Source organism: Lactuca saligna, chromosome 9 (assembly GCF_052625555.1).
Source record: "Lactuca saligna cultivar CGN05327 chromosome 9, ASM5262555v1, whole genome shotgun sequence".
Classification (NCBI taxonomy): domain Eukaryota; kingdom Viridiplantae; phylum Streptophyta; class Magnoliopsida; order Asterales; family Asteraceae; genus Lactuca; species Lactuca saligna.
In genome coordinates this window covers 28,619,449-28,630,279 of record NC_136425.1, presented here as the reverse complement: position 1 = coordinate 28,630,279, position 10,831 = coordinate 28,619,449, and the positions used below count along the sequence as shown (strand labels likewise).

The window sequence follows — 10,831 nt, the reverse complement described above, 5'->3', positions numbered from 1 at the left end:
AGCTTCTCTGAGGTCCTTCATAGTCAAATACTTCCCAAGCCAGGAATAAACCTCCTGCAAGTTCGGGACATCGTTTCCTATGAGTAGCATGTCATCGACATACAATACCAAGAAGCTAACTATACTCCCACTAGCTTTGACATATACGCAACACTCATATTCGTTTCTTGAAAAACCAAACTCTTTGACTTTCTCATTGAAACAAAGATTCCATTCGTGAGATGCTTGTTTCAATCCATAAATAGATTTCTCAAGCTTGCATACTCTATTCAGGTACTTTGCATCCACAAAACCCTTTGGATGATTCATGTAAACATCTTCAACCAACTTTCCATTAAGGAAAGTGGTTTTGACATCCATCTGCCATATTTCATAATCATGAAACGTAGCTATGGCCAACATAACCCTCATAGACTTGATCTTGGCAACTACTAAGAAGGTCTCATCATAGTCAACCCCATAGGTTTGAGTAAAGCCCTTCGCAACCAATCGTGCCTTGAATGTATGCACTTTCCCATTTATGTCCGTATTCTTCTTGAAGATCCACTTGCACCCAACTGTCTTACGACTTGGTATATTGTCAACCAAGTTCCAAACATGATTGTCATACATGGACCGAATCTCGCTGTCCGTTGCCTCTTTCCACTTCGCAGACTTCGGGCCTGCCATGGATTCCTTGTAGTTGTTAGGTTCATCCATATTTATTAGTGTACTATCACTAATAAACGTATCACCCTCAGTAGTTATATGGAAGCCATATATTACGGGTGGAACACTAACTCTACTAGAACGTCCAAGAGGTAAGGACTCGTCAATCGGTTCAACAAGAGTTTCCTCCTCGGGTTGAGTGTTAGTGTTTAAGGTTCCTTCATCACCTGAACCTTGAAACTCTTCAATGTCAATTTTCCTCCCACTATCCTTTTGGCATATAAGTTCACTCTCTCGAAAAACCCCTATCCTCACAAAGAAGACAACATTATCACTCGGTCTATAGAAGAGATATCCAAAGGACTTTTGCGAGTAGCCGATGAAAATACATCGCTCACTACGAGGTTCAAGTTTTCCGTGAGTCTCCCTTCTTATGAAAGCCTTACAACCCCAAACCTTGATATGTGCTAACGAGGGAATCTTCCTTGTCCACATCTGGTGAGGTGTTTTCGCAAGCATCTTAGTTAGGACTAGATTAAGGATACGGGCAGCAATCTCTAAGGAATACCCCCAGAATGAGATAGGTAATGAAGCATAACTCATCATGGAACAAACCATGTCCAACAAGGTTCGATTGCGCCTCTCAAGCATACCATTAAGTTTTGGTGTCCTAGGTGACGTCAATTGTGAAACAATTTCATATTCCTTAAGATATTCGGGGAACTCGATACTAAGATACTCACCACCTCGATCAGATCAGAGCATCTTTATCTTCTTGTCTAATTGATTCTCCACTTCTTGCTTAAACTCTTTGAACTTTTCAAAAGTTTCTGACTTATGCTTGATTAAGTAGATATACCCATATTTGCTATAATCATCGGTAATAGTCACATAGAAGCGGTTAGCATCCCTTATGGTGGATCTAAAGGGCCCATACACATCGGTGTGTATGAGATCTAATAATCCCTCACCCCTTTCATAAGTGCTAGCGAAGGGTGACTTAGTCATCTTTCCAAGCTGACAAGACTCGCACGTATCATCCGACCTAAGGTCAAATGACTCCAACAATCCATCCTTTTGGAGTTGGGCTATGCGTTTCTTGTTCACATGTCCAAGATGACAATGCCACAAGCATGCTTTGTCCAAACCATTGGATGAATCGATATGCAACACATTATTTCCTAAGTTATCTACAACCATCACAGTTTCATATACTTCATTACAAGGCAATGCTTCAAAATAGAAAGTACCATTAAAGAAAGCATTTATAGAACCAATTTCATTATTAAACAAAAATCTAAAACCTTTTCTGTACAAACCATGAAAGAAAATAATATTCCTCGTCATCTCTTACGAGTAGCAACAATTATTCAATTCTAATCCTAACCCACTACTAAGCAGTAAAGAATAAACTCCAATCTTGGTGATAGACGATGCTTTCCTATTCCCCATGATCAAGCTCATCTTCACATGCTCCACATCCATACTTCTTCTTAGACCCTGCAAATCAAAACAAATATGAAAACCACATCCTGTGTCAAGGACCCAAGAACTAGCATGTGATGAGTTATTAGATTGAATAGTGTAAATACCTGTAAAGGTGGGCTTTATCTTCCTATCCTTGATATCTTGCAGATACTTCGGGAAGCTTCATTTCCAATGCCCCTTATCATGACAATGGAAGCACTCTGTATCCTTTGGATTGGAAGAGGGAGAAGCAGAACCACCTTTGGATCCACTCGAAGAAGAACCATCATGGGACTTTCCCTTGTCACCTTGTGGCTCTTAGAGAAGGCTTTCCTCTTCTTCCCTTTCCCATGTCTAATTTCCAAGACTGGAGCAGCAGTAGGAGTGGTCACAATAGACTTGACTTTTAAACCACTTTCAGTAATTCTTAGTAGGCCTTGAAGCTTGCTTAGAGTGACTTCCTCCTTGTTCATATGATAAATCATTCGGAACTGATCATAACAAGAGGGAAAAGAGTTTAGGTTAATATCAATATCCAACTCTTCGTTAAAGTTGACATTCAACTTCAACAAGTGGTCCACATACATTTTTATCCTTTGAAAGTGGGTCGTGATGGACTCTCCATGCTTCATCTTTGTTGTTATCATGGAGGCAATGATTTCATACCTTTCTTGTCGAGCACTATGATGGTACCTTTCCATCAAGTCTTGGTGCATCTTAAAAGGCCATAAGTCCTCATAGGACGTCTGCAGCTCAATAGTCATAGTTGCGATCATGATACACGACACCTTTGTCGCATCCTTCTCATGAGCCCTATACTCAGCCAATTCCTCAGGAGTAGCAGTTTCTTCATTAATTTCCTTCAGCTATTTGTCAAGGAAATATTCCTTTTCTTCGTATCGAAGGGCCATACGTATGTTATGAATCCAATCATTGAAGTTGGACCCATCGAAGATTACCCTCCCACATAAGTTCATGAGGGAGAAAGATCCAAAAGAGTTGGAGGTAGACATCTGAAAAAGAAGAACAAGTTTAATTAGATAGATAGTCCTTAGTATGACACCCAAATGAAATATTAAGGCTAGGACCCAAACACAATAATCACAATTCAGAAAAGGGATGCTGTAATCTAATTGCAAATTATTTGAAGGGAGGTAAATGACGAATTACCAATTTCACCACCCAAAATGAAATTTTGAAGGAATTAAGTTTTATGAAATTCCTAGTTCTTTGAGATTCATTGAACTTTTCAATGGCATGTTTCAATCTCGATTATGACATTCAAGATTGTGAATGGGATACCGAGGATCACAAACAAGGTGTGATAACCATGTAAATGTGCTCGGTACTCTTAATGTCATTTATCTTCTAATAAATGTGCTGGTTAGCCACACACGCTCCATTGATCTATGATAAACATCGAGCTACCCTTTTCCACCCTTGTTAGTCCCAAATTAGTGTGTCGGTTAGCCACACATGCTCCACTAACGACTTGGCAAAGTGCAAAGTGCAATTTCATAGAATAGCTTCATTTTCACATTTTTTCCTAAGGTAACTAAGATTGAGAATTTATGAAAAACATCTAGTTACTTATTAATGAAGAACTAATTTGTCATATCCTACTTATTTGGCTAACGACCGTCCACCAATCAAGAAAGTGGTGGGTGAGAGTGGACACCCATTCAACCCCCATTTTATTAGCAGTTTCCTTATACCCTCTTTATAGATCGGCTTCGTGAATGAGGCCTACTAATGGTAAGACTGACTCATCTTATACATATATATAATTATTAGTTTTTTAATATTATAATAATATAATAGTTGAATTTTAAACTTTTAAAACTCTAGGTTTTAGATTTTAAATATTTCAAAATCAAAACTTTTTAGTTCAATTTTAAATTCCAAAACTTGAGTGAAAATTTTGAAACTTTTCAAAATATTTTAGATCAAATTTTAAACTAATAAAATAATCATATAATTTTAACTATTACCAATTTGACCTTATTCAACTAACGTGGCAACATAATTCAAATCAAATAATACAAACAATTAGTTTATCACATGATCTAGTAATTATCTTAGAATTTGAAAATTATCTTTTAATTGGATGAGGATAATAATTACTTTATCAGAAAAATTGAATTTTATGATTCAAAACAGTTTTTGGTAATGATCCAAATCTATTTCTGGTCAAAATCCTGAAAAGTTTGCCAACAGACGAGTCGAATCGTCGAGTCAACCAATGAACTCGTCGAGTAGACCCAACTCGTCGAGTCCCAAAATGGACTCGTCATGTTCATCAGTCAGAAAGTAGATTTCGATTTGCTTCAACTTTGAACATCCAACCAATGCATCAATACAACAGAAAACACCTTAAGCTTTAATACCACTAATGGGTTTTGAGCACTATAATAATCCTATGGTGCACATGCAACCCTAATGCTTTGGATCTAGTTTTTCCTAAGTTATACATGCAATATTGAATATCCAAAGCATAAACCCTAACTAGCATTCAATTTTTGAGAATTACAACATAAAAACAAGTTAGATGAATACCTCTTTTTTGTAGCTTGTGATCTTCAACCTTTGAGAGCTTAGCACCTCAAATGTGATACCTCTAATAATTCACAACACCAAAAGCAATGAGGGATTATGAGAGAGAGGTTAGGAGGCACTCAAAATCGGCTAGGGTTTCTCTTAGAAACATAGGGGCCGATTTTGGGAGTGCTAAAGGTTCTATTTATAGTGTAGGATCATTAGGGTTTTAACCTTAGAAACCCTAATTCATTTTCTTAGGCCTTAAGCAATCCAATAACCCTCTTGAAAGGCCCTTGGACAAAATCTTCATGGACCTTTACAAAGATTTCGTCCATACCTAATCATATGGATCATTAAGCTAAACTATAAGTATTACTTATTTACATAATCAGTCCCTGGTAATTTAATTAGTCTCTTTACAAAGATTTCGTCCATACCTAATCATGGGTGTCCACAACCTCTAATCTCCTTGATGTTCATCTGAAACAATGTTCATAAAAGTTTTTTTTTTCAAAAGGAATCTGAAGGTGGTAACGAAAATGGAGAATCCAAGGGCAAAATTGATAAACAAAATTTTAAAAAATAAGCATAAAATAGGTATCTACTTTCAGAAAATATGATTTAAAAAAACTAAAGAAAATAGTTACAACAGGTAGCGTGGTTTAAAAATGTTGCAAAAATGAAAACCAAATTGTAACAGTTTTTTAACTTAAAACAATGAACATCAAATATATATCAAAAAATTATTTAAGTAGTAAGCGAATTTTAAGTAAAGCATGGGGTTAAATTGAAAATATTCTCCTTTTTTAATATTATCTTCAATAAAATTTCTTGTTTCAGTATCACCTTAATTGGTATCAAAGTGTTGTACACCTAATCGAACAACTCTATTCCCCTTTCTTTTGCTCCTCAACTAATCAATGGAAATCAAAGAAGATAGATTGTTCAAGTTATGATAATTGTTATATATCGAAAAGAAGGATTACATCAAAGCTAAAAATATGGAACATCACAATATCTCACCTTAATCTTATTCCAACTACATAAATCTAGAAAGAAAATATATGACCTTAAATTAATGTTGAGATGTTTCCTCTTGACATAATTAAGATATTAAATTCCTCACCCTGATTCAGTAGCATAATTAATAAAATTTCTTAATGTCCAAACAGAAGTCGTGATTTTCCCTTCATTTCAACTGAAATCAAACCGAAACAAGTTTTGTCATCAGGAGTGTAAGCCAGTGGCCACACAATACTAGCTCCATCTTACAGGAATTCCACTTTTATAAAGGTTAAAAAAATCTATGCTAAATTAGTATTCAACAAAATCACTAGTAAACAGGTAAACAAATAAATCAACTAATCCTCAAAATTTCTTCCAAAATAAAGAGGCATAAATGTATTCAAACAGAAAGAGAACCATAACTCACATTTGCAACTTGTTAAATTTTGATACCGAAAGTAAAAAAGAAAAACCAAAATTTTGATCATCCTTTGGCAATGTTACGTTTCTGTGTTCTTCCTTGAAATTGGTTTCCAACAACTGCAACAAGTATGGCTATCAATAGCATCGAGACCCTCAAATTCTCTAAACAAATTAAAACCAACCATCACTTAACCATATATCAAAGTTTAAATAACTTACCTTGCACATAAATATAGAAGTCAATTTTGTAGTCGTTTTAAATGATGTCGTGATAAATAAGCACCTTGCCCCATATATCTAAGAATCAAGGAGGGTTAAACAAAGGATGTAAAATTTATCTAAACAAAATAGATATTTCCTAAATGAACTTACAAAAGTACATTGCTATGTTTCTTACATTTAGCCTTAAAAAGAAAGAAAGATTAGCAAACATGGATAGCCAATTGAGAAAAGTATCCAAAATCAGCAAACATAGCTTTCTCTCGTGGAAATAAAAGTGTGTGTATATATATATATATATATATATATATATATATATATATATATTAAAAATCGAAACTTTATACAAAAGAAGCACATTTTTGAACGCTTACATGCGTTGGATGATAAGATACCCGACAAACATTTTCAACCTCATTTATATGTTCATTATTTGTTTTTCCCTGTTTTTTTTTTCTGGTTTAAATATGCTACAGATGAATCATAGTCAGTAAATGTGTAATGGGAATGGGCCAAAAATGTACAATTGCCTGGACTCATTAAATTATGTTAATGATAGGAAATAGAAGAACACTATTCCCAGTCAACCATCAGAAAACCAAAGCAAATGTAAGGGGTAAAATGGTTAAACTTAGACCAAACTGCACATCAAAAGTAATGTATTATGAAGCATTAGACAATAGAGGCATGGTACTTCGAAAATGCACAAGAAAGAAACCAAAGCAAAACCAAGGGGAAATCATAATAACAAATTAAAAGAAATGAAAATTATAAATTGATATACTTGAATCCTCTTTTGAAACCAAGAAACAGGTTCTTTAGAAATAACAAAAAAAAGTTTATTACATATAGTCTGGATGTTTACAACCTTTAACAGTAGGATACTTACCTGCATAAAAGTCATTTTTTATGGTATTACTCTTTGAAGCTGCACATGGTTCGAGCTATCGTTAGGGTGTTGGCTAACCGATCATTTAACTACAATATTTATATGCCCACTTAGTTTATCCCGCAACCCCTGAAAGCAAGACTATACAATTTATAACACCTTCAAATGAAACCCATATCTTCAAATAGGCTTAACTGCAAGCAGAAAAGCAAATAAAAACCATACACTTGTACCTTGTATAATTATTTGGATTTTTTTTTGTTTCCGTTTGCATTTATCTGTTCTAAAAATCCATTATTAGGGCAAACAGATTCACTTTAGTGTAGAATTTCAATCACTGATCGATTATGCACACCAATAAAAAAAATCAAAAACCACAACATATGATTCACCAAATGCATAAAGAAAGAGGAGGTGTTTGAAAAGGACCACATCAAACTTGAACACCAGGGATTGATTTTAAAAAAAAAGCTTAATTGTTAGATAATCTCACTGGTTTGTAATTAAAACAGTGTTGTAGCGGTGGTGGCGAATGAAATTGAAACACGTACTCGTTGGAAATCGGAGATCAATCATTGATCAGAACAACCGCATACATCGGAAGTGAGACATGATACAATGGCAGAGTTGACATCGTCAAACGACTCCGTTTCTCGGTATTAGTCCACACCTAGGTCAATGTCGGCAGAGAGAAGGGAAGCAATTGGAGGTGGTAAAGGGTTCATTTGATGTTGAAGATCGATGAGTCGGTGGGCCTGGTCGGAAGAAGCAGGGTGAGAGAGAAGTAGAGAATATTAGACAACGGAGTTGTTTCCCCTCTGTTTGAAAAGGCAGTTTAATGGAGGGACAGTGGGAAATTCTAGAAGTAGAACACGTGTTGAAGACCAACGACTAAAAGTGTCCATTAAAGGGGCACGTGTAATCCACTATGGAAATAAAAATAGATAAATAACAAAAAAACAAAGAAAAAAAAAAAAAAAAAAAAAAAGTTACTAACAGTCAGCTACTATTCACAAAGGTACCTCAGGATATATATATATATATAAACTTAGGTCATTTTGTATGAAAAAAGTAAAAGAAATTTGTCTTTCTTCTCTATTTGCAAAGATTTTCTAATTATAAATTTAATATTTTCTTTTCTAAAATATTGTATATTAATTGTCTTAAAAAATAATGATAATATTTTAAACTACAAAAGAAGATACTCAAAAAAATTATTTATAAATAAATTAATGGAAAGTTTTTAAGTGGTTCCATCTTCTTTCTCTAGTTGATTCATCAATAAATACTAGCTCTCATTTCAACATCTCTCCATTTTCCATCAAAATTCCAAACACACACACAATCTCTCTCTAAAAGGAAAATGAGCAGAAGAGTGAGTTTCAGCCCAGACGTAGACGACATGCTATCACCACCACCGGTATACTTCACCAAACACGGCGATGACAGAGCCAGCACGACGGAGCCGATGATGAGAATATGGACTTTCCGTCCACCAAAAAGCTCTGGTTTCTCCGCCATGAGATTCCTTGGAAGAATCAAAGCCAAATTCGCAAAAGCACTGGGTTTCGTTTCATCTTCACGATCGTCATCTTCATGTAGTTGCACTTTAGAAAGATCAAAATCTTATGTGGAAGCATTAGATTCTCATCGAGCTCAAGCCATTGAAGACTGTATTCAGTTCTTGAATTCTTCTTCTTCTTCCTCTTTTCAGAGGTCAAAATCACTTTCTTCTTTTTCCTATTAATATTCCATTCATTTTCCTCTTTAATTTTCTGTTGTTAGACTCCACAAGTTGTAAATCAAGAATTAGGAAAAACAAAATACTTTTTTTTTTTTTTGTGATTTTTAAACTTTTTGTTTTATTTTAGTATGTGTAATGTGTACACCAGCCTACCATGTATGGCGAGAAAAGCCTTTGAGAAATTAGAAAATTGCAAGTAGAGGAGCAGAAATGTTTGACCGGTAAACACTTAAATTTTGATCTTTTATGCATACTTATTGTGTTATATTAATAGAATAGAATAATATCTATGTTATTTTTCAATAAAATGATACGGATATTTTGATATATTAGCTAAGATAATTGAAATGATAGCTTTTAGCTCAAAAGCTAATCATAAAAAATGAAGTCAAATAAAAACTAGCTTGAAAAATATAAATAATATTTAAAAGAACATGTTTTTAAATAATTAATTAATAATATATTTGGAAAAAATTAAAAAACTCCAAAAACCTAACCTAAATAGTTTTTTAACTTTTTTTTATTATTATAAGCGACTTTTTATCTCGACAAACATTACAGTTTAAAACGTTTTGAAAAATAATTTTGTTTTTAAGTTAATTATAACTCCAAGAGATTGTATATATCACAGCCAAAAATTGTTATTTTTAACTTGTTCAGTCACTTATTTTATTTGTGTCTAACAAATTTTTTATTCTATTCGTATAAATATATTATAAGTAGAAAATACACAAACCAAAACAAGATAAGCAAAAAAAAAAAAGGTAGAGACCTTCATCCCCTTGTAGTTATCGAAAAAAAAAAGTTGTAAGTTTCTTTCACATACTTTAGCTCATATATAATAGCTAGATTAATACAGTAGTTACCAAAACATTCTCTTTGGTAAAAGTAAAATATTAGAAAGCATATAGAAACTTGGGATTTATTTTTGTAGAATACCAGGAAATTAAAGAAACATCAATGTATGATTATATTTATGGCAATTCACTCGATGGTACAAATTTGTAGGATTCATAAATCCTAGCATGTAAAAAACGTAAACCACATTACCCCCATCTTCTAGTTCTTAGTCGTCGCTGACATGTCCCTATCCCAGCACGTAGCAATATGTTCTTAAATCGTTTTTTATTGATATTTTGACAAGTTCTTGGTTGTTAAATGTTCTTTATAGTCATTATGTATGTCAGTATAGTATGTGTACGTAACAATCATGACTCACATCAGATATAAATATGAATTGACTAAACTGCACAAATGGTCCCTGTGGTTTGTCGAAAATTGCCACTTTGATCCAAAAATGTTTGGACTAGCACCAGAGGTCCAAAATTTTCATTTTGTTGCGAGTTTGGTTAAACTTTTTCATAAAGACGAATTTGCCCTTACCTTTTTCTTTTTCAGTTTTTTTATTATTTAAAGATTTTTCTGATTAAAAGAAAAATAAAAAAAGAAAATTTTCCTTCTATATTTTTTTATAACAGAAATAAAATAGAAAATAAAAATGCAAACTCTCTCTCTTTCTCACACACACACAAACACAAATGGCTAATCAGATCTCTTCATCGGTATCGGTCCTCTATCTGCTTCTGAGTTTATTGAAGTTACAGGCATCAAGATTTCTTTGATTTCATCTTTTTATTCCTGATTTTCGAGTTCAAAGGAGAAGCCCTAAATCTATAATTATTGTTCTTCACCTTTACATTATACAGTCTGATATAGCGATTCACATTAGAGTAGAACCCAAACATAAATAAAACTCACAAAAAAACGATTGAATCCAAAAAGAGGTTTCCGGTGAAGCACTGATGTCCAATTACCTCCTCTGCAATCTAACACAATCAACCCCAAAATCGATTATTATGAACACTTGAACATCTGAAATAAATGAAAACGATAGTAAG

At 33.7% G+C, this 10,831-nt stretch overlaps 1 protein-coding gene across 1 annotated transcript; it reads left to right on the top strand.

Moving 5' to 3' along the window:
* The first annotated feature begins 8,552 nt into the window (after positions 1-8,552).
* On the top strand, positions 8,553-9,133 carry LOC145016136 (josephin-like protein). Its single transcript, XM_078974544.1, has 2 exons — positions 8,553-8,905; positions 9,061-9,133. The coding sequence occupies exons 1-2, from the start codon at positions 8,553-8,555 to the stop codon at positions 9,131-9,133; spliced, it is 426 nt and encodes a 141-aa protein (XP_078830670.1).
* Positions 9,134-10,831: the final 1,698 nt, after the last annotated feature.

Bases quoted from the DNA above. Each gene is read 5' to 3' on its own strand.
- LOC145016136 (XM_078974544.1), top strand. From the start codon at position 8,553: ATGAGCAGAAGAGTGAGTTTCAGCCCAGACGTAGACGACATGCTATCA. The intron at 8,906-9,060 runs GTCAAAATCACT...GTTTTATTTTAG, and splicing joins TCTTCTTCCTCTTTTCAGAG to TATGTGTAATGTGTACACCA.